The sequence below is a fragment of the Phoxinus phoxinus genome (genome assembly GCF_949152265.1).
Source record: "Phoxinus phoxinus genome assembly, chromosome: 3".
NCBI classification, from domain to species: domain Eukaryota; kingdom Metazoa; phylum Chordata; class Actinopteri; order Cypriniformes; family Leuciscidae; genus Phoxinus; species Phoxinus phoxinus.
In genome coordinates this window covers 41,291,598-41,317,308 of record NC_136878.1, presented here as the reverse complement: position 1 = coordinate 41,317,308, position 25,711 = coordinate 41,291,598, and the positions used below count along the sequence as shown (strand labels likewise).

The following is a 25,711-nucleotide window of genomic DNA, read 5'->3' as shown; positions in this document are numbered from 1 at the left end:
GGTTGGTCGCTTTACATGTTGGTCAGATGGTCTCTTTCTGTCCAAGCAGCATTTCTTGATCAGACTAAGCTGTGAAGTGGACAAGTCAAGACATACTCTGAGATATTATGGCTATGAAAGGAGTTGAATAGATTGACATAGATGCTGTGTACACTATAACAACATCTGTGCATTTTCTCTACACTAAGCCTGGCAATTTAGATAAGTCTCCATTATCAACCATGACATTTGTCTTGCCATCAATCTCTTCTATAGCACTCCAGAAATGTAGCTTAGCAACACCTTATCAAATAAACTGTGTCCGTTTCATAATCCCCAAATATATATTACAAGATTCATCAAAACTGAAAAACAAACCGAACCATTTTAAAGACTCCCAGCAAATAAAAATACACAGCAATCAAGATTCGTCAGAAATAGCAAGTAACATTTTATTGTGCTTAAAAGTGTGTGTGAAATAACAGCAGCCCCTCCACTTCCTCAGCAAACATCTATCTATCTGTGGAAAGTGCATCTGTAGAGTGCTTGTCAAAATAACCTTGAATCATAAAAGGCTGCCAAATTACAAATCTGTCAAATTACAGCAGAAAATAAAGAGGCCATTTCCAGAGCTATGGCTCTGTGGTTTTAGACCAGGAGTGTTTGTGTGTCTCTGTCAGGAAAACAGAGAAAGTTTGAGTTTGAGTGCGTGTGTGTGTGTGTGTGTGTGTGTAAGAGTGAGAGATGATTAAAGAGGAGGGAACCAGATGACTCTTCCCCCCTCCTTTAGTAAACATTTCTGGAAAAAGACAATTAACACCAGAATCTTTTATCACTCAGCCCAGTCGCAGCGGTCGATACAGATTAGCTGTATATATAGACCTGTTTACCTTTATTTTTTAGAAATGTGGCCGATATACTATTTGCCACTAACTGGGAAAATTAAATTATGATATACACCGATCAGGCATTACATTATGACAGGTGAAGTGAATAACACTGATTATCTCTCATCACGGCACCTGTTAGTGGGTGGGATATAATAGCCAGCAAGTGAACATTTTGTCCTAAAAGTTGATGTGTTACAAGCAGGAAAAATGGGCAAGCGTAAGGATTTGAGCGAGTTTGACAAGTGCCAAATTGTTATGGCTAGACGACTGGGTCAGAGCATCTCCAAAACTGCAGCTCTTGTGGGGTGTTCCCGGTCTGCAGTGGTCAGCATCTATCAAAAGTGCTCCAAGGAAGGAACAGTAGTGAACCGGGGAGCGAAGGCTGGCCCATGTGGTCCGATCCAACAGACGAGCTAGTGTAGCTCAAATGAACTCAAGAAGTTAATGCTGGTTCTGATGGAAAGGACACAGTGCATCACAGTTTGTTGCGTATGGGGCTGCACAGCCGCAGACCAGTCCGGGTGCCCATGCTGACCCCTGTCCACCGCCGAAAGCGCCAACAGTGGGCACGTGAGCATCAGAACTGGACCACGGAGCAATGGAAGAAGGTGTCCGGGGGTCTCATTTATCAAATTTTGCGTAGGATCCTTACTTAACTTGTATGTGCGTCCGAGAGCCAAAAATGGCAAAACACAGCATGCCACAGGAAAAGTGTTCAAAAGCATCACATCCACTACAAATATTTCTATTTATTGAATAGACATTTTTTTTGTAACTTCTCAGTAATGATTTCATGTAATTTAAGTGTTTAACTCCATTAATGAGAACGACATATTTAATCTAAATGTTTATATCAGAAGTAATAGGCTACATAATTTAAGTCATTCTTTTATTTATTTAAACTGTTATTGTGAACATGCACTCTGCACTGTATTTATGATTTGGACTCATAATAAAGTTTTACTTCATCTGCCGTTAGATATATCCGTCAGTTTTATTAAACGGCCCAACGTGCGCGCTGACGCCGACATTTAAGAAGGGATGGATATTTGCTTCAAGTGATAGGCTTGGTGAGTGAAATTATATTTGTGTTATCTTTCTGTATATGTATCATTTTCTTTAAATTTCCTGTCTAAAAGTGACCAAAAAGACATTTAACTCCAGCTCATCATCAGTGTCGCCAAACTGCTGTCTCCAAAACGTTCGTACAGATGGGTCAGAGTTTGCGTGCAGGTGCGCAAATTTTCCCATCATGTTTGTTTTTATAAATCACAACTTATGCGCCGGAAGTGGCGTGCTGTACGCCTCTTTCAGGTCCTGTTTTGTGCGTATGCAACGGTTATAAATGAGGGCCCTGGTCTGATGATGAATCACGTTTTCTTATATATCACGTGGATTGCCGGGTGCGTGTTCGTCGCTTACCTGGGAAACACATGGCACCAGGATGCACTATGGGAAGGCAAGCCGGCGGAGGCAGTGTGATGCTGGGCAACCCTGGGTTCTGCCATCCACGTGGATGTTACTTTGACACGTACCACCTACCTAAGCATACTTGCAGACCGTGTACACCCTTTCACAGAAACGGTATTCCCTGGTGGCTGTGGCTTCTTTCAACGGTTCAGCAGGATAATGCGCCCTGCCACAAAGCAAAAGTGGTTCAGGAATGGTGCGAGGAGCACAACAACGAGTTTGAGGTGTTGACTTGACCTCCAAGTTCCCCAGATCTCAATCCAATCGAGCAGCTGTGGGATGTGCTGAACAAACCAGTCCGATCCACGGAGGATTCACCTCAAACGTACAGGACTTAGAGGATCTGCTGCTAACATCTTGGTGTCAGAGACCACAGCACACCTTCAGGGGTCTAGTAGAGTCCATGCCTCGACGGGTCAGGGCTGTTTTGGCAGCAAAAGGGGGACCAACACAATATTAGGAAGGTGGTCCATGTTATGCCTGATCTGTGTATACTGATGGTTGAATTAAATCTACTAATTTCAGCTTTTCATTTAGAGAACATTTGATTTATATTTTTGTAATGTGCATTTACAAAGGAAGCTATATGATTTTGGGGTCGTTCATACAGGATGCGTTTACACTATACTTTTAATTGTTGGTATATGTACGTACTATGCAACAAACAAATGTCTTTGACTATCATGCCGTGTCTCACTGTAACATTCATAACATTGTAACATTAGAAATTAGGGGCCTGACTCATTTCATTCCATTACTTTCAGTTTATCTGTTTTAATGAACACAAAAATGCTTTTGTGCGAGTGTGTCCTTTCTAATCATCATAGAATCCTGAAAAAAGTATCATGGTTTCCACAAAAATATTAACCAGCAAAAACCTTTCAACATTGATAATGATAAGAAATGTTTTGAGCACCAAATCATCATATTAGAATAATTTATGAAGGATCATGTGACACTAAAGACTAGAGTAATGATGCTGAAAATTCAGCTGTGTCATCACAGGAAGAAATTACAATTTACAATATATTAATATAGAAAACGGTTAATGTGAATTGTAATAATATTTCACAATATTACTGTTTTTACTGTATTTTTGATCATATAAACGCAGACTTGGTGAGCAGAAGAGATTATTTAAAAACATTAAAAAGGCTTAGTTACCGACCCCAAACATTTGAACGGTAGTAATTGTTATGATCATATTTTATAAATATCTGTAATTTGTAAATTCGCTATCCCGCCAGCTGAAAAGTTTTAAACGATCTAACGTTATCAGCCCAGAATTTCATATTGATTCATGCCTATTTTTCATTTTGGTTTATACTGTAGTAAATTCAGGATGTGGTAAAGAGGACCTGCTTCTTGATTTGCATGAGAAAGAAACGTTTATGCTGAGAATCTGAAAAGCTGACAGAGGGCAGTCACACTGGCTGGTATCTGTATCAGTCCTCTGAGGGAGAGCAGCGGCACATGCTGTCACACACGGCCATCACACTGACAGCTCTTCAACAAAACAATCAATAGAGGAGCGCACACACACACACACACACACAATCGCGCGCACGCACGCACGCACACACACACACACACACGCACACACACACACACACGCGCGCGCACACACACACACAAACGTACACACACGCGTACACACACGCACACTTATAATTAGGGCTAATTAGAGTTCAGAAGTGATTATAAGGAGGTTCTTTTGGTTAATACGTGATTATTTCCGTTCATTGGCTAAAGCAGTTAATCAGAAGCACATTAATGAACCCGAGAGCAAATGAGCCTCAATATAGTGAGGTTTCTAAAGACACTATACCAAAAACAAAACCCCATCCAATTTCTATTCATTCAGTTTGCATTTTTTTTCTTTTCTTTTTTCTCTCCCATTTTGTAGCGACTTTCTGATTCAGTTCTTTGCAACACTGTGGATTATGGGGTGTTTTTCTAAAACATTGTTAAAAAAAACATTGTCTAATTTTTATGATGTATTTTTGGCATTGTCAAAAGAAGAGAGGGTTGACAATACAATACAATATTTCTATGCAATTACAATATTCCATCACTCCCCCCAAAAAGTAACTAATTGCATTCCTTAAATATGCAATCCAATAAATGCAAATCTTAACTTAAAAAATAAATAGATTATATAAGATAATTAAAAAATATATATATTTATCAAACCATAAATACATACAAACTAAACATTTGAAAAATGCACTTGCACTGCATCTTGCTGCTAGATATTTTTGTTGTTAAAACTGTAACGCTTTATTTTACAAGTGGCATAGTGTATCTGAGCACATTTTATGGGCCAGGGCAAAAGAGCATTAACACCACGTACAGTAGTGACAGATTCACTTCTAACATTGGAGTTTCTCTTTTCAGGTTGCATTGTGCTTTTTCCACTCGAAGCAACAGAAACGAGGATAAGTGGAGGGTCAAAATGCTCCAGTGCACGATGACACTCACCCTATTCAAAACCTGCCGCTACTTGTACACCTTATATAAAATCAAATCTCATGAGTAGTAGCAGTGGATCACATTACACTTCTAAAACAAGACAAATGAGTTTTCACTTACATTTAGTCACTCTACAATTTTTTTTAGCACATAATCAACAAGGTATATGAATAATGTATGATCATTTTTAGCTATCAAACGAATATTCACAGGCTTGTCACGTCTCACTGTAGAATGATGTCATGTTACAGCATGGTATGCAGACTTCTTGATTTTCTAATAAAAAAGCCCACAGGTGGCCATGTGTCTCATCAGAACAGACCACAGGCTTAGATTAAACACTATAAATTAATCTTCATCGAGTTTCACATTATGTCCATATAAGAATCCTGCCTGGTACTCTGGTTATTGGCTTCCTCTGCCTATCTACACAAAAAAAGATCTCCATTTATCTCCTCAAATATGATAATAGAGCCCAAAATAGAGATGCCTGCAGTAAATAAACTACTTTCTATCGTGATTAGCCAAGCTGACATGTATCGCTCAATGGAGAGGCTACAGTACACAAGCATCAGATTGTTATCCAATATGTGGTATCAACAAACACCTGGCAGGACTCTCTGGCTCATGACTGTGTTACCTCATTGATAAGCGACTCCGAAGATCTGGCTCAGAGATTTTACAGCTTCAGTCACGCATTACGAGAAAAAAATAAAGGATATTGACACTCTCGGGTGGAAACCTTGTACCTCCACATTTCGTCATTTTGTATTTATTTATCATAAATCTTCACTATTGGTCACCCATCATCTGTCTGTGGGTTTTGGAAATATTTAACCAATAAAAAGTATTAAAACGAGGTTGTGACTAAACCTCGTAACTCCATTGGATCCTCAAACGGTCAGTCAAACTTCGTAACTCAGTCCTGGATTTCAGATGACCCCAATGGCAACAAGGCAGACCCTTCAACCCAAACCAGTGCGAGAGGATTACATTATACACAACACTATCTTGAATGAAGTGCCGCACGCAGATTGGATCATCTCTGCTCGTTTAGACTCACCAAGCCTACCAACTAAAACTATATGAAGGCTAATGTTTTATTTGTTTTTGAGGAGTAGAGAAGTTTAGCGTTTAGTCATAGGGCCAATACTTTCTTAAATTGCCTGTGCACTGCAGTTCATTTTTAAAGCAGAGCTATGCATTTTTGGGAATTTCTTCGCTGTATTCTCGCTTTTTGCTCGCAGGTTTCTCTACAGAGCTCCCCCTACAGCTTCAGAATAGATATTTGACAACACTGTTGTAAATACTCGTTGGTGACTCTCAGATACCAGAGGCTAGTAGATCAACGACATCAAAGCAGACGGGACATTCTTTACAACGTCTTCTTCATTCGGGTTCGAACAGCGTGAGGGAGCGCAATAATGACAGATTTTTAGCAGATCTTTTTTTTGCCGTAAAGCGATTCGTTACATCGCGAGACCTGATATCACGCAATACCTTCTGGCACTGAGGCCCGTCTGCTCAAAGTTGCGAGTCTGGTTTTTCCGCTCACAGGCACCAGCGGGAAGCGAGACGGCCACCATTCAACCCAAAAAAAGTCATATGACCATTCCAATGACTTCATTCCAATGAAGCTGTTCAGTTAAGGTAAATTAAGCTAAAAAAAACCCTGCATAGTCCACCTTTAAAACATAAAATTTTGGCTAAATGACAGAAAATGACCCACATAGCTACAATAAACTTATAACCTGTAAGCTGATGAAAACATAATGCGATGCATTTTCTGCCTCAAATGCGACTGTTCTAATGATGGACAAAATGTGTATGTCTGACATTCGCTGGTCAACATGCAAGTGTCTGACAAATGCATAAAGCCACAATATTAACTTTGACAGCGCAGTGTTTATTTAAAAAATAGTTTTTACATTTATTTACATTTCCTGAAAAGTGGCATTTTTGGATACAAGGTTTCTGCACGACAATGATTTGATTAAACAGGTTTATTATAATACACTCAACCCTGAGTACTGGGAACAAATCTGTAGGAACATATTTTTCATGACAGATAACACAAACCTGCTGCTTATACAATATAAAGTCATCCACAGAACTCAAAGTAAAATGTTCAAAATGGGCCTACACAACACCGATATTTGTTAACAATGCACTTTAGGTCGCAGAGACGACTATTTGCACTGCCAACCAGTTCATTCTTTTTGGATTACAGTCACTGAGACACTGTCCACCATCTTGAACCACAGAATCCCATCATCACCAACACTGTCTCATAGGCGACTTTTCTCAAATCCATATCCCAAAAAAATACAGGAATCCGTTGCTCATCTCTCTAGCTGTCGCTAAGAAAGTGGTTCTCCAAAACTGGAAATCAAAGAAATCTTGCCATATCAATCACTGGACAAATTTAATCTCAGAACACATTTCAATGGAGAAACATAATGCACACAGGAGGAGGCAGATATCAGCCTTTGAAGACACCTGGTCCCCATGTTTGACATCTTTGACATTTCTTAATACCACATAAATATAACTACAAGCCATGTACATTACCAGACACATACCTCCCCCCCTTCCGTTATATAAGTTTATACATTTTCATTTTTTTTCTTTCATTTTTTGTTTTTGTCCCTGCAGCTATCACTTCATACATACACATAGGCATACACTATCGACACTCATGCATAACATTTCTAAACCCTTTTCCCCTCAAACACCCTTTTTTTTCAGGAGAATGTGCTCAAGATCATTCTATTCAATTAATAATTATATGTTCTTGTGTTTGCTAGTTGTCTTGTCCCCTTGTTGTTTGTCTGTCACCTGGTCGTGTTACACTTTGCACGTGGCGCTATAATCCCCCCTCCCCTTATGTACCCAGGGTCTCACAAAACTGGGTGAATGGTTACGCACTGTATATAAATCTAGTGTCTGTATTGTAACATATTGTGTATACATTTTGCTGTATTCAAAATAAAGTTGTCCTCCGAAGAGAGGGGGGGTGGTGGCGGGCCAAAAAAAAAAAAAGAATACACTCAGATTTACCATCTACAAATCCCTAAAATATGGTCAAGCATAGTTCAAATGATTTCAGAAGAGAAATTGTGTCTTTTCGTTTCTTACAGCCAGAAGCTTCTTTCATCACACATTTTAGGCATGACAGAAGTGGCATACAGAATGCTACACTTGAAGCGTATAACATTTAAAGAGTCTTACATTATGGGTGGTAAAAAAAACAAAAAAACATTGAAAACAGCCCTGCCTGTCTAGAGAAGCGCTGGTTGAAGACTAACATATGACACATTACACAATGCTGTAATCCCACAGAGCCACAGGCACGGAGGGTATTATATAAAAGGGTGTGTATTGCCATTAGAGAGGCTTTCTGAATGTTGCAGAGAGGATGACGAGAGCAGAGGTCTCTCACTCTGTCTTTTCATTTTTAATCTTTGACTGTTTTGAACCAAGTGCAATGGCCACAACCTCAAGAATAAATCCTGTGTATCCTCATCTGGCCTTCAAACCATGCTGATTTACAAACTCACAGGTCTACGAAACACCATAAGAGAACATCCGAATGTGGAAATGAACTAATCCAGAAAGGAAAATGTAATTATTGGCATAAAGTGTGAATTAAAAGTGTGGAATAACAGCAGGGTTTGCCCAAGGCTGGCACTTGTTAATAGTATCACTGAATCAAAGACTCTAATGAATGATTTATACAGGCGATTCTTAACATTTTGGATTTGAAGGCCGCCCCACAGAACCTGGGAGTATTGATCTATTATTTTAACCACAATTCAGTTTGTGATTCTAGAAGTTTCAATAACTATGTTCTTTAGTAAAAAAAAAAAAGTTATTGAGGGAACATAAAAAGAAATATGATTTCAGTGTTTCTTCAGATTATTTCAGATTTAAAAATTCTGATATTAGAATATGTTCTTTAGCAATGTTCAGTAACATTTTAGTTTAGGGTCCAAATCTCACTATTAAACTAGTTGCTTATTAGTATTATTACTAAGATATTGGCTGTTTATTACCTATAAAGCATAGCCTGGCTAACGCCAGACCCAATTCTCGTTGAGACTTGGGTCTGGGAACCACATGTTCATTTTCTCGTATTTGAGGCGTGGTTTACGAATGCGCCGGCGCCGTTTATTGGGTGCTAAGAATGTCTATCAAATGCGCCTGTACGTAGCTCATAGCCAATCGTTTCCATTATACCAGATGACGTATGTAGAGAAATGGTTTAACGCCAAACGCTGCTCTTTTTTCTAAATAAAATTGCGATCTAAACTACTTTGAACAATATCTAAGGCTGCATCAAAAGGTAGCTTCGCGTCTGCTGCCATGTTGACTCCATATAAACAAACTGCTTAGTTATGTCGCAAAGATGTCGTCATCGTCTTGCTGCTCCCTCCCCGTTCTGTGATTGGTTCCCTAAACGAGGCGAAAATCAGGTCCATGGTTTCCAGACTGCCTTTCAGCGAGAATAAAATTGCGCTGCGCAAAGGCAGTCTGGGGAAACCCAGGCTATATAAAGCACATATTGATGCCTTATTCTGCATGACCATATTCTAAATACCTAAACTTAACAACTACATTAACTATTCATAAGCAGTAATTAGGAGTTTATTGAGGCAAAAGTCATGGTTTATAGTTAGTAATAGTGAGAATTAGACCCTAAACTAAAGTGTGACCTACTGTTTGAAACAACACCAGTGTCTATGGTAACATCCTGAACTGTAAAATGACCATAAGAATTTTACAGTTAACTCTTTCCCTGACATTGACAGAATTTCCCATCATTTATGAGAAAACGCTTCCCAGCCATTGATGGAATTTTCATTGTTATACGGTAGGGGGCGCTATTACGCCTCTTCTGAAAGAGTACTGGATCTCCTGATCAAAACACGAGTGAAGAAGAAGCAGAAACAAGCAATATCATATGCAAGCGGATGCATATGTAATGTAATGCGATCATTACCAAATGAAATGTCGAATGTTGACTGTTATAGGACTGTGCAAGCTTTGGGGTTGTTGGACTCGATCTAGTTCATCTATGTTTTGATCATTGTTGTGAATCCGATCCAGACGTAGTCTTTGATAAAAATGCGATTTTGTTGCTTTTTTTAATGAAACTTCCCCACATTCAAGTGTTGATAAAAAAAGAAGGCATTAAGCTAGAATAAAATATTTTTATTTTGTTTAAAAGCAGAGAGTATGTTATTTCTATTTTGGATGTTCAGATATTCCTACAACAAAATATTCTGGGGGCTATGAAAAGTTTGAAAATGATCAAAAAAGCTGCCGCTGCCTGGCAACTAAAAAAAAAAAGAAACGCTGGCGAGTTAAAATATACAAGTTTTGACAAAAAAGATTTATAAAATGAGGAAACCCTTACATTTGAGTCTGATACATGATTATACATATTAGATATGATTCGTCGCCCAAATAAAAACACCTCAGACTTTACATTTTCAATGTCAGAACAACAAAGTTGGCCAATAGGCGAGAAGGTTTGCAGGTATGATTTTATTAAATTATAAACATATCAAGTAGCATTTCTAAAAGTTCAAGCTTTAGAAGATTTGAGGTGAAGATTTGAAAATAAATCCATCCACCTTAAGTACGGATTAGCTAAAAACATTTCTTGAAAGAAAAGCTCAAGTCAACTCAATACCTCAGGCACGTAGCATTAGAGCCGGTTCTGAGCACTTCCTCAAAGGGGGGGCGTGTGAGGATTTCAGCAAATAAAACATTCTCCCTGATAACAGTGATCTGGGGTAGCACTCGATAAAGGACCCTCATGTTCATCCTACATTTGGTCCTCGTGAATGATATTCAGCCAGTCAGACTCTTAATCACTGGAGCACAAACCGAAGAGAGAGGATTTCCACTGAGCTGAGGGACTGGGAGTGAAGTGTCCATGTGCTGTTGGGACTGTAAGAGTTCACGGTACACCATTAGTGTCCGGCTAAAGCTTCAGTGGTTTGGCTGAGGCTGAGAGGATTAGTAAGGGAAGCTCTACTAGATCATGAAGCTGTAATAGCCCTGCTGGGGACTGTTCGAGTTCTTACTGAATATGATTTAAACAATTTACTAAAAGCTAGATTACATTCAGCTGAATGGCAGAACAGCAAGATGAGTGGGATATGTCTTTAAAACAACAGATCTATCAACAAGCAGTCAGACAAAATTTGACCAGATCGTTTTTACATTTCTCTGTCAATGAAAACAGTTCCAAAATAATCGAAAGCATTAAGCTTTGTGTCTCCCAGCAGACAAAAGTTTCACTACCGTTCAAAAGTTTGGGATCGTTAATATTTTTTAATATTTTAAAGAAGTCTCTTCTGCTCACCAAAGCTGCATTTATTTGATCAAAAATACAGCAAAACAGCAATATTGTGAAATATTACTACAATTAGACATTTCTTTTTATTATATTTTAAAATGTAAATTATTCCTTGTGATGCAAAGCTGACTCCAGCCTTCAGTGTCACATGATCCTTCAGAAATCATTATAATATGCTGATTTGATGGAAAATAAACATTTTTGATTATTATCAATGTTGAAAACAGTTGTGCTGCTTATTATTTTTGTGGGAACTTGATAGATGTTTTTTTTAGGATCCTTTAATGAATACAAAAATGAACAGAAAGAACAACATCAATACGAAATATGAATATTTTGTAACATTTTAATGCATCCTTGCTGAATATAAAGTTTAATTTCTTTCAATAAAATAAAACTGTTAGTGACCCCAAACTTTTGAATGGTAAGTATAGTGAAACGCCCCAATGCTGTTATACTACAATGATAGAAACATGATATAAGCCACAATATAAACATGAAAATATTATATTATAATTATAGTATTATAATATAAACCACACTCACCGGTATTCATATTATGTTAAGAAACAACAAAAAAGAAGGTCCTGTTTTATTTTATTGAATTTGAAAAATTATGGAATAACTCATGATTTACTGACCTGACATGATGTGATTATTTGTAGTTTATGCAACTGAAATTGGATTGATTTTCAGTTGTAAAGTTCTAAACGCTTTCAGAATAGGACTGAAGATGAGTTACAAATCATCTTTTATTTATGTTTTTTCTAGGGCTGTCAAAAAATTAATCGTGATTAATCGCATCCAAAATAAAAGTTTGTGTTTACATAATATATGTGTGTGTACTGTGTATAATTATTTATATATATATAAAAAAACACACACAATCATGTATATTTTTAAGAAAAATTGGTTATATTTATATATAAAATATTTATATATAATATAAATTATATAAATGTATATACAGTATATAAATGCAAATATTTCTTAAATATATACATGAATGTGTGTGTATTTATACATAATAATTATACACAGTACACACACATATATTATGCAAACACAAACTTTTATTTTGGATGCGATTAATCGCGATTAATCTTTTGACAGCCCTAGTTTTTTCATGCACTTGAATTACTGTGTTTACTAACAGGTCAAAGGTAATGTTAAGTATTTAGTGCTTGATTAGGTAAGTGAAGCTGCCACAGAAAAGTCGAGCTCACCACTTAACGAAGTGAAATCACGAACTAAAACGGAATCAAATTCGATCCTGTTCCTATTATACATGCATTGGCAAATAGCTGAAATTTTAATTGATTACAAAAGGATAAATTAGCATGTGAACTGAAACTGGGACGATTTGCATGTGGAATAAGAATTATTCATCTTCCATTGGAGATTCCTCATGAAAATGTGTTTTCTGTAATGAAGATGAATAGAGTATCATGTTCTTTTTCTTTCCCACCTACCATTATGAGTCACATGAAAAAAACTCTGTTGATGCTTATTTTCAGTGACACGGTTTTAGTCCATTTGTTTTAGAAGCAAAAAAATGACAAAACCTGCCCACAATGTTTTTTTTTTTAATTCTCCCTTCCAAGCTTTCTTGAATGATTTCGAGGACTCACCTCGTGCCCTTGTGGCGCACTACAAATTATCTGCTGCCATAGAAACAAAGGCGAAAACCTCAGTCTGGCTTCAGGAATTCCTGTTTTAGGTTATGTAAAGAGTGTGAAAATTTCACAAATATAGCAACTGGCACAAAGCCTGGTTTAGCCTACACTGAACCAGACTGTACATATATGGGTCTCGCTTAACTTATGTCTCTTGACTGACTATACATCCAAGCAGTTTGTGAAATATATACATTCTCTTCTTCCTAGGTGACAAAAAAAGACTGTTATTTCAAACTTTCTATTCATCAAAGAGTCCTGAATAAACGTGATCATGGTTTCCACAGAACTATTAAGTACACAATTGTTTTCAACACTGATAATTATAAGAAATGTTTCTTGAGCAGCAAATCAGCTTATTATAATGATTTCTGGGATCATGTGACACTGAAGACTGGAGTAATGATGCTGAAAATTCAGATTTGCATCACAGGAATAAATTATATTTTAAAATATATTCAAATAGAAAACGGTTCTTTTAAATTGTAATATTAATTATAGGCATAATAAAAAAAAATACCATAAATATTACTCTTGAACGGTGATGTGAGGCTCTAGCTGTGATTGTGTTATGTCTGAGTCACACTGCGTCTTGTTAGGACACGGTGCAAGGCACAGATATTGACCATTTTCCCCAAAAATGTGGGGGGAATAACACATACATTTTACACTGCCAACTAATTTTACTAATCTGTACAACAATTTGAAGGCACGTTGTAAATCTAACCTAGACAAACTCTTTACATTGTCCTCTAATCTTTGCCACCACTGTGTTTTATTCCGTGAGTGTTTAGTTCTTGCAGTGTGTAGGTGTGTGGGTCAGGGGTTTGTGGGGGCTGATATCACACAGCCGTCTGGGCAGATACAAGTTAATCCTGTCTTAACGTGTAAATGAAGAAAAATAAACAGATCTGGTTGAGATCTCAGCATTAAACCAAAACCTTAAAAAATTGTTTTCACCCAACGTGCTAATAGAAAAAAAAAGAGTATTTTAGAAATGCTATACCTGACTTGAGGTACAAGACTGAAAAAAATGAAAAAACTCTCATTGATTACATTGACATCAACAAACAAAGGCGGAACACTTCTAGGTAAAAGCTATAATACAGCTATATTTCCACTTTGTGTTTCCCCTCTATTGTTAAAAAAAGCTGAAACCCATGGACCGTATGGCATGTTTCCATTCTTCACTCTTGTCTGTCAACAACTGCATCTGTCAATCTGTCAGCGAGCTCTCTGAATACACAGAGATGTGACATAAACAACACAAAAACAAGACACAACTCCATCAATGCTAGCCACAGATGGCAGAAAGGACTTCACTCGGACTATTCACTCTATCCACAAAGAGGGAAGGGAAGGGAAGGGAAGGGAAGAGAAAAGAAAAGAAGAGAAGAGAACAGAAGAGAAGGGAGGAGAAGAGAAGGGAGGAGAAGAGAGAAGAGAAGAGAAAAGAAGGGAAGAGAACGGAAGAGAAGAGAACGGAAGAGAAGAGAAGGGAGGAGAAGAGAAGAGAAGAGAAAAGAAGGGAAGAGAAGAGAACGGAAGAGAAGAGAAGAGAGGAGAAGTGAAGAGAAGGGAGGAGAAGAGAAGAGAAAAGAAGGGAAGAGAAGGGAAGAGAAGAGAAAAGAAGGGAAGAGAACGGAAGAGAAGAGAACGGAAGAGAAGAGAAGAGAAGAGAGGAGAAGAGAAGGGAGGAGAAGTGAAGAGAAGAGAAGGGATAAGTGAAGAGAAGAGAGGATAAGCAATACGGAATAGAAATGAAAAGAAAAAGGAATGGAAAAGGATAAATGTAGGAACAGGTAAAGAAAACAATTAACGAAATAGAAAATAAACAAGAAATGTACATAGAAAGTAAAGGAAAAAGAAAGGAAACAAAGGACAGAAAATTAAAGAGAAGAGAATTGTACAAAAGAGGAAAGGAAAAGAAAATGGAAAGGAAATGAACTGCAAAGAAAAGAAACATATGGAAAGGAAAGGAAAAGAAAGGAACAGGCAAAGGAAAGGAAAGTGGAAAAGAAAAAAACAGCAAAGAAAAACATACGAGGAAAGGAAAGGAAAAGATAGGAAAGGAAATAAGAAATGGAAAGTGGAAAGGAAATGAAGAGCTAAGAAAACAAAAGAAAAGAAAAGAAACGCATAAGGAAATGAAAGGAAAGGAACAGGCAACGGAAAGGAAAGTGTAAAGAAATGAACAGTAAAGAAAAGAAAAGTAATATTCATGGAAAGAAAAGTAAGAGGATAGGAGAAAGAAAAGTAAGAACAAAAGAGAAAAGAAAGCAAGATACAATTATCCATTTGTTTCCCACAGCCAGTAGTTTTTAGTGTATAATATAATATATCTCCAGAGTTGATATAAAAACATGGCATGTTTTTTTAATAGCCAAGCCTCATCTAGAAAACCCTAAGGGCAAAAACACAGGGAAAAGAGAGTCCATTCCTCTCGTTATCTGTTATCTCACGACAGCTTGCAGATAGGCTCTTTAATAGGATTCGACAGAAGGTTGTAGCCTGCTTTCAGGAAATCCTCCCCCTGCTTATACCGGAGCGTGCCTTCGCTTTATGTGTCAGAGGGACTGACTGTACAATCCACGCTGCAATAACAGGTACCTGATCATATATGATCATACTGGAGATCAATTTGATTATGCATGATTAAAGAACAAGATTCAACTTTATCTAATGTTTCAATTTTAATTCTGCTGTGTAAGTACTGTACTTTGTTTCTACTGGTCAAGTTTAGACATAAGCAGGATATTTTAAAAAGTTTCTCCCAATTAGAGAAAAGCATCAATCTTTATCATGTATTTATAAAATTAGGATTGCTCCATGACAAGAATAATATGCTGAGGAAAAAAAAGATCTATTTTCCATGTCTCTGATGCACTATGGGACGTCATTAATGAACTTGTGATTAGATGCGATTTGATTGGACTAAGTCGGGGGGCTGCTCAGTTGGTGTTGCACTTTTCTGTATCAATTAACATCCAAGTCGACAGATCAGATAATGCTACACTTGGTGTCTGGACTTCATCATGCAAATTTCCCAATATGGCAATGCGTGTGTTAGTGGAGTCAATGAATGAAAGACATTTTCAATTAAATTTTTCAATTTGAAAGAAATTAATATTTCTATTCAGCAAGGACAGATTAAATTGATCAAAAGTGAAAAAGAATTTATAATGTTCAAATAAATACTTTTGACTAAAAGCAAAAATGTGTTACTTTTCCAGAAAAATCCAACAGTTTTCAACATTGATAATAAGAAATGTTTATTGAGCACCAAATCAACACATATAATTATTTCTGAAGGATCATGTGACACTGAACTACATTCAATTGTAATTCTATTTTACAATATAACTGTTCTTATGCCTTGGTGGGCATAAGAAACTTAAATTTATTACAGAGCCCAAATTTTTGAACAGTAGTGTATATACACAGATTTCTACTGCTAGATGGATGCTAGGAAGCTTTGGGTGGTTGTTAAGGCGTTGCTAAGTGTTGCTTATTCCCTCTTACTTCCTAATCTGAACAGGTTTTTCATTTTAGACCGTATTAGGTTACAACTTGAGTTCCTGAAAGAAGTTGAGAAGCAGTGTCACAGAGGATTATATCTGAAATGATGACACAAAATGCAAAGATGATGTTTATTTCTTTGTCATGTACTAGGAGAAGGTGAAAACAAAAAAAGACATGATGTTCCAGTGTCCTCATTGTGCTTGAGGGTGTCCTCCCTGGTCCTTACGGATACCTTGTTCATGTGGGAAAGTGATATCTCAGGAGTTATGGCTATTAATACACTATTAGGCACTAGCAGGGCCGTCGCTAGAGGGGAGAACGGTGGTGACGATTCTCGGGGCGATTTTAACTGAGGAGAGCACACAGCAACAACTGTGGGCCCTCCTGGCCACCAGGACTCTGGGAGTGGACCTCCCATCTTAAGAATCATCAAACTGATTTGGAAATAAAATCTATCAGCACAGAATTGAGTCTTCACAAACAAATCTAAACCTTGGGAATATTCCAGTGCTTTTTGTCCAACTAAAGCCAGGCTTTCTAGAGTCTAGTGGACGGCGAGGAGATTTTCTGCAAGTTCATTTTGTGTCTTGTCAACTAATCCTTTAAAAGCTCATCCATCAGGGATAAAACCAAAAGAAGAAGAAAAAAAAAACCTCCAGTTGTGTTATGTAATTAAACGAGTATCTGGTGAACACAGCTCTCTCAGATCGCTTTCAGTCTGATTGACCAAAGCCTAGAAAACAATTAACCTTTAGTGCAACTTCCCAGTAATGGCTTGTCTTAATTGCAGGGATAATATGTCATGACTCAACCAGGTATATTTAATGATGCTTAAACCACTAATCCTCCTGAACAAAAATATGCGGTTGCATGTGACATTCCGGACTGAAACATAATCGCTTATGTAACTTTAAGACATTTGTTTGACAAACAAACAGTCGCTCTATAATCTTTCTGTGCATCTCAAACAATCTCGGTTTCAGATTCAAATAGAGTATCACAGTAGGGTTATGCATGAGTGAGAAGTTCACTTAAGAATAAAAATACTATCATCATTTACTTACCCTCATGTGGCTCCAAACCCATATACAGGGTTTCTGCAGGGTTTAGTCAGTCAAATTTAAGACTTTTTAAGACCTTTTTATGACCATTATGATTTAAATTTATGACCTACACGAATTACGAAAAATAACTTTTATATTAGTCGATATAGATAATTATCACGATAAATGTCAAATCTTTATTTCTTTCCAGTTTAAAGGCATATTTTTGCTCCTAAGTGAAAGTTGTAGAGCGTTAATTGTGGTTTTAAACTACTCTTTATTGTCAGAACATATCATGACAAACACTTGCCAAACAGCTGGACATTTCACAAATCTGAGGTAGAACATTCAAACATTTGACATTAGGTACTTAACAAAATAAATATCTTTATTGGAAAACTAATTTCTTAGTTTCTGCATGTGCTAATGGGGGTCAAGTCTTGAAACAGGTTTGTGTTGACTTTGATATCTTCATTAAATGTATGAAAAACAGTAGCCTAAATACATTATTAAATACTGTAATTATATTCCATTAGTCCTTTAATACATTGTCTACAATAATAATATAATACAATTCAATATGTATATCCCACATTTCATGGTGCAGTTAACATTACATGGCTAACGTTATAGTAAATCCATGGTAAATTATGGGAATTTGTAGATGGAAAAGCTTCTGACTGTATTGTTGCTCACAGTGTTTCTCCTGTTCGTCAGCGCTGTTTCATCTGCCTTTAAACTGGTTTAAATCACTGAGACGTGTTCTTCACTGAATTCAAGCGCTTCTCACTGAATCTCGCGACTGAGGCTACGTTTACACATGGACGGCTATTTTCATAAACGGACATTTCACCCCTCTTCGTTTTCAAAAATAACCCTGTGCACACGAACCCGTGTATATGCCGTCAAGAGCATGCCAAACCTGTAGGTGGCAGTGTAACGAGAAGCTCAAGCCCATGTTAGCCAACCAGAATCCCGAAAATAGTCACATACTTTGACGTCGCTGCCTAAAACTCTGTGTTTTTCAGTTTACATGCAAACGTGCAAACGGAGTTTTCCAAAATCTCCACTCTGGCCGGAGTTTTTAGAAAGAATCGTTTTCAGAGGAGAATTCTCCGTTTGCGTGTAAACGAGGGGCACAACCGAAGGGAAATGTCTCCGTTTTTCTAAATAACCATGTACGTGTAAACAGGGCCTGAGACCGATCAGAGTAAACGCATCTTCTCTAAATCAGTTTTTTCGTTCCGCTTTTGCCGCATTTAACTTTATGCCGCCAGCGCATTTTCGGGGGGGAAAGGCAATGCTAGAACCAATGAATGAATGAACATATACATTTAAGACGTGGCTAAATGTAATTTATGACCTTGTACGGAAAATCCGGACGTTTTTATGACTTTTTATGGCCTAAAATTCTTATTATTCAATTTAAGACATTTTATGACTTTTTATGACTCCGCGGACACCCTGCATATAACTTTCGTTCATCCTCAAAACACAAAAGAATATATTTTTTTATGAAACCTGAGAGATGAGCACATCAAATGTGGTCGACAGAAGCTCAATTGTATTTGTTTGACACGCAAGGTTAAACCTCATTCGTTCTTGCAGAAACTCTTGTGTGACATGCAAGAACAAAACTCATTGGTTCTCACAGATCAAGCAAGTACGGTTAGCTTCCATGTTTGACATAAATGATGTGCTCTATGTATGTTGATCACTGCTTATTAAAGTCTTAAATAAATCTGCTCATCACATTAAGCGATTGTGTGTCTCAGAATACTGACATTAAAACACTCGATTATTTGAAAAATAGTTAGCCTGGTCCTTCCAGACTCTCGTCCATTTAATTTGTACAGAGAGTCTGGCCATTCTCCATTGACGAGCATTAACTGCCTTAAAGACGGGTACTCTGATGAAGTTTAAAACTTGGATCTGCCCAGAGCCACTCTGGATCTGCCATAACCAATCGTCAACGTTTAGTCATGACGAAACTTTGTAGACCTCAACGTCATCGTTCTCAGCCACTCCCTCTGTACGCTGATTGGACCAGTAAAAAATTGTCCGGAATAAAACCCACGAATATACCGCAAACTGAAGGAAAATTAAAATTGAGCGTAAGTATGTAGGAGGGCGGAGCTAGGCTAAAATATAGTAGTCGAAAACTAGAAAATCTTCCGCTGAGATTCTGAGGTGTGCATTCGATGGACACTTTACTATCTCATGAGGTCACGGGATTGAGGAATGGCGGTGAAGCGGCATTGAAGAGATTTGTGAATGGCATTGAAGAGACCAACTGATGCTGGTTGGTCATGTGACAATAACATTTAATTCATACTATCCATATTCATACCATACATCTAAAACATACTTTGTATTCGATTTCGGATGCACTGTTTGTTTGTGGGTTTTTTCTTTCCAAAGGAGGGACAATAATCTCTCAGGTTTCATTAAATACGTATATCTTCATTTGAGTTTTAAAAATTAATGGACGTATTATGGGTTTGGAACTATATGAGGGTGAGTAATTGATGACAGAAGTTTGTTTGAGCAACCTAACATGGCTCAACCAATGGTGTGAGTTCGGAGGCGGGACTATCTGTTTGTCCACCAATTCATATTAAAAACAAATGACTCCTGGTCACTTCAAAAGGCTGTCAATGTGAACACCCTATTAGACTGAAGATTATTCTTGTAGTACACCATCAGGAATGTGTCAAGCAGCAGTGCACAGAAAGCACCAGAGGTACAAAACCCCAAGGACCTGCTTCCCTGGTACAGGGCGAACAGGTACTCATGGGTAAAATGAGGATTGCATCAGTCAAAGTGGCTTGTTTTCCCCAAAGCATCAGTGTTTAGTTAATTCAAGTCAACAGGTCAGCGAGGCTTTCAGCACGAGTAACAAGCAGGTGGTATTTCGTTAAGGGCTTTGAAGCCTACCGGGAATTCATCATTTTATTTTTAATTCTCCCTAGCTTAGACACTATTTACTGATGAAGCAACCGGTTGCATGTTTGCAACTGAAAAAAGTGCTCAGCTACAATTCAAGTCCAATTTTGTGTGGATCCAGATCTTAATTAAGCTCCAAAACAGAAGACTGCTCCGTTTGCAATCTGTCCTGTAGTACTCCACTCGGTTTGTCGGCAGAGCTGAAGAGACGCCATGGCCAAATGTTTGTGGAAGTTCCTTGTAATCCATCTGTTGCATTAGCAAAGCCTCAATTTTGATCCCTCAGAGATAATTTTCTTCCTCTGAGTTACTCTGCTAAAATCCCAGTGAGACATTCAAACCATTAAATGCTCTGGCAAATTAGTGTAATTGGCTTATTTGTATTTCATGAGTCACATAACAAACATGTCAGGTTAGGATTTAATTTGTCTCTCTGTTGTGCAACTAATATGTGCATTGTGATTCAGACAACAGACGAGAATGAGAGAACAGGAAGAGGGTTATGATTTAGTGAGGCACACTGATGAATCACAGCACAATAGCTCTGTGCTAATCTATCATCATAAAACACGGGCGCATCAGACCGTGATCCTCTGCTTTAACGCTCACACCCGCAGATACAGCATCTACATGCATTACATTCCTCATGAAAGGTGAAGGACTGGTTTTTATCGGCCGGTACATTTCATCAACCTGTGACAGATTGTTGCATATGAGTGATTGATATGGATTACTGTGGTCGACAGCAAAGCATGCAATTATACTACGACAGAGATGCACTTCAGATCATCTTTGGACGGTTAATGTTCTACAGATTGCTCGCTATTACACATTAATCTGCTTTTTGATGTCCAAATTTGTCTTGTTTAAAGACATAGTTCAGCCAAAAAATGTTCTGCCATCATCTACTCACCCTCATGTTGTTTCCAACCTGTATACATTTATTTATCTGTGGAACACAAAATAATATATTTTGAAACATGTCTCAGTCAGTGTTTTTTGTTTTCGCCATACAGTGAAAATCAATGGGAACCAATGTTGTTTTGGACCCCATTGACTTTCAATTTAAAATATCTTCTTTTGTGTTCCACGTAAGAAAGAAAGTCATACAGTTTGCAATGACATGTGGTTGTATTTTCATTTTGGGGAAATCTATTCTTTAAAGACTTGAATATAGCTCTGTTCCAAAACCTAAACCTCCCTATATAGGGTGCATCAGAACTGAAATGACTGGTTTTGCTTCTCAACAAATCTGATTCTGTTTTAAGGATATTGTTTTCTTGAACAAAATACTGATTTAGGAAATTATTTTCACTGTGCAGCTCACTCTTGGTCTTGCATGCAGGTCAAAGGTTAACATCTGTCAGCAACAGAGCAGTGCATGCTATGCCAGAGCCATTCAGGATTAGATCCAGACCCCGTCGTTGCAGCTATAAAGTGTTTCCATCAGCACACATGCTCGGGCACACACGTTAAGCTCGACACTGTACGGATTAACCCCATCTAAGACAGAGCATGATAATGATAAAATGACCACATGAGACCACAGGGCTCTATCTAATCTAGTCTACAGGCTGCCATGATTGAAAACCAGACAGCAAACGGAGAGGCAGGCAGAGGTCCATAATAGGATTTACATCTGGGACAGGCAAGAGCTCTACAGATATAGATATACAACAGGAAATGATGACTCGCACCTGATGCCCACAAGAATCGCTTTAAAGATGTGACGGTCTAAGGAACGAACACAAAAACCAGACGGCATAGTGTGCGGATCACAAAGAGGCTCGATGTAACACACATTCACCTTCTAAACATTGTCTGTCTGAACCTAAAGAATCACAAGTGCTAAATAAACCCCTGCCATTTCCCAGCATTCAATCAGAGCTGCCAAAGTGGAGCTCCATTCATCCGGGTGGACGAAAACAAACAGACAGAGGAATATGAGGCAACAGTTGTCATTCTAGAGTGGCACAAAGAAAAGGAGTAAGAAACATCTACTCACTGGAGTCGTCTGAATCGTAGCCTTCCACGTCGGGCTCTTCCTCCTTCTTGCTGGCCACGAGTGCGGTGGCACCGAAGGCTTGGTCCAGGTCTTCCTCATCCCTGTTGGGGTCAGGGGCCGGGCCCTCTGTCTTCTGGCTGGTGGAGCTGCTCCGCAGGGAGCCGGCGCGGCTGAGGGCCGGAGGAGCTGTGGGGGGGAGACCCCGTGGGTAACGGGGGAAATAGTCAGATATCTGCTTGATGGGCTGAATGGGACCTGGACATACATCAATGGCCATGTGCTCCTGGATGCTGATGGTCGTCTTCTCGCCTTTGCGTTGTGTCATTCATGCAGCCCTTTTGAGGATGTGCCACCACCCCTGAACCCGGCTAAGGGGTGGCGGGTGGTAGCGGTAAAAAAAGAAAAGAAAAAAGAAATAAAGAAAATGAAAAAAAAAAAAACAACCTTCAAAAGTAGAATCTTCTTTTCTCTGGTAATCTGTTAGTGTCCCTGAAGCGTGACTTGTTGCGTGTCTTGGTGTGTAAGTGCATGTGTGTGAGTTTGCGATGGCAGCGGTGGGCTACATGAGAGGCTCCAGCACACTGTGGTCATGCCGTCTGCCTGTGAGCTGCGCTCAGACCACTACAGCACGCTAAGACTGTTACCGGGATGAATGCATGTGGGAGAGAGAGAAAGAGAGAGAGAGAGAGATAGAGAGAGGAGGAGGGGGCAGGATTATACAGAGGGATGGAGGGATTGGCTGATGTCATTGCTAAGCAACATGACGGTAAACAGGAACCGGGCGCAAGGCTACTTAATTATGCTATTAGTCCATCTGTTAGAGAGAGAGAGAGAGAGAGAGAGAGAGAGAGAGGCTGGGTTATCTCTCTCTTCCTCATCTCCCTTCAGTCTAGCATCTGACTGAACTGCCAACGCATGTGTTGAACTCCAGCACAATTACCAGCAACAGGTGCTAAATGCCTAAAGTCAGACGTGCCAGGTTATACATCAGTCAGGCTATTCAAATAATACAATGCGGTAAAAGAAAAAGGTAGATAAGAAGAAATGCAATATTTATAATGCATTATGATCCAGTATTCGTAATGTGCAGACATTGTATGCATGAATATTAAATGAATAGTTGAATGAAAAATACCCAAAATGAAAATGGTCTTCATTTACTCTCCTTTGTGTCATGACTTATTATTAAAAATAACATTTACCGGTATAAAAAAAGAAGGAAGAACTGTTTTTATAATGACTGTCAATGGATCATAAACTACACTGGACACCACTAATTTTCAATGAATGGCCCAAAAAAACATTATCATTATTTTCAAATTATGTTTGTGCTCCACGGAAGAAAGTCAGACACAGGTTTAGAATGACATTAGGGTGAGTAAATGACAGTGTTATTTTAGTATCATTGAGACACTTAGTTTTGATTAATATTTTGGATCAGTTTTTATTTATTTATTTTCCGTTTTCATTTTAGTTAAATTTAAGTAATTTTGCTGTTTTAAAAAAATTTTATTATGTCAATTTTTTTTAAATAAATTATTATTTCAGTGTAGTTAAGTTACTAACTAACTTATTTCAGCTAACATTCATTTTATTTTTTATTACAGTTTATAATAACCCTGGTGAATGATGACAGAATTTCCATTTTCCATGGATAATTTGTAGAGAACCTGACATTGAGTATCATGTTGCTGGCTTGAATCTTGTTATCTAATACAATGGCTCTCAGGCATTTTTAAGAGTGGCTTGAGTGTCTTTGGGGTCACTGTATTCATAACGCTTATCTACATGAACTTCTCTTAAACTGATTTCTGTGTCATGACAAATAACGATGGTAGAGACATTTACTGGGAAAATTGCATCAGCGCTCTGTTGCTTTATGAAAACTAGCAGGGGGCTATTCAACCTGTCCCCCGCTTTACAGCTCTGATAAATTACAGGCAAAAGCCATTCTCGCATTTTACAATAGCAAAGATTTATAGCAAAAACAGTGAGTAATCTTGATGTACTCTCTTAAAGGACCCAGACGAGATGACAATGCGGCGATCTCAACTGACGGTGTCGCTTTTAACAAGGGAAGAGGAATGAAGAAATTAATGAATGATGGCGAGGGATATACGTAGGGTATAGTATGATGTTATTCAATCATGATTTTAAATGGTTGTTAAAAATTTTTATTCAAATGTTTGCTATTTCCCACATGGTATCATTAGGAGACAAAACCTGGCAATTCATTTACTCTCGTAATTAAGGAGTCGCCCCCGTGCTCAGTATAAATCTTCAGCGGGAAACACTTAGTGAGAGCGAAGCTCATTATTTTCTGTCTATTTCCGTAATTCCTCCTGGAGATCCTTTCTTTTGTGCTTCCGGAAGAGTCATGGTTAAAAAAAAATAAAAAATGAAGAAAAAGGCAGAAAAAAGTTTGATTACCTCCAAAGAGTGCTTCACAAGAAAAGTAGCACAGCTGCTACCATTTGTCATGCTGATAATGTGCAGGTTATTAATTTATTGATTCTAATGTCTGGCACAGAAATGTAGCCGTGAACCAAGTGAAGGCTAGAAAAATAGTCACACTAAATGTAGGCAAGGAGCCAAGGCTTCTGTAATCCTAGTTATTTTCCTGTGGAACAATGTACCCAAATTGGGTGTTATTGAACAAGCATTTTGTTATGTAAATTTCCTGATATAAAGTCAGCCAGTAAATTGTGTTTAAATAATTTTAATGATGTAAAATGTGATCTGTTTCCATGGTCATAAATGAAAAATTTAATTCGTGTTGACAGAATTCTCTGCTGCTACTAAAATTTATTTTGCACTTTCCAGAAAATATAATTCAAGGAGAGACACAGCATAAAGGGTCACTATTATGCTTTTTCAGATATTACCTTTCATGTGGTGTGTAATATAGTGTGTGTAACATTCAATAAAATGAATGTTAGCTGAAATAAAATATAAAAAAGTTATTTTATTTCACAGATGTAATTGTAGATGTGAAAGTATGCAAAGTTTCAAAGATCAAAGTGCACAATAAATGGAGTTATTGTCTCCCAAAAAAAAAACTGATTCTAAACTGGCTGAGACAAGTCAACAGTAAGTCTTACTTCCTGCACCAACCTAAGTAGGTTTGCGACAAATTTGCATAATGTGAGAGCCTTTGGCCTTCATTGGTTGCCTGCGAACAATGCCTACTTTGACCCTATGCTTTGACCCTGAAAGGCTGTAATTGTAGCTGAGGCGAAGAAGAGGTTTATGTTGTGAACATGTCAAGGAGGATACGGTAACGGTACACGAAACTGACGGTTCGGTACATACTTCGGTTTTGATGTCACGGTTCGGTT

At 38.0% G+C, this 25,711-nt stretch overlaps 1 protein-coding gene across 3 annotated transcripts in view; it reads right to left on the bottom strand.

Moving 5' to 3' along the window:
- doc2b (double C2-like domains, beta) overlaps positions 1 to 25,711 on the bottom strand; it is a 256,275-nt gene that overhangs the window by 77,020 nt on the left and 153,544 nt on the right. For all 3 annotated transcript variants that reach the window (XM_079608666.1, XM_079608667.1, XM_079608668.1), the window contains exon 9: positions 22,374 to 22,559. In XM_079608666.1, coding sequence (XP_079464792.1) covers positions 22,374 to 22,559 — 186 coding nt within the window. The remainder of the gene's footprint in view (positions 1 to 22,373; positions 22,560 to 25,711) is intronic.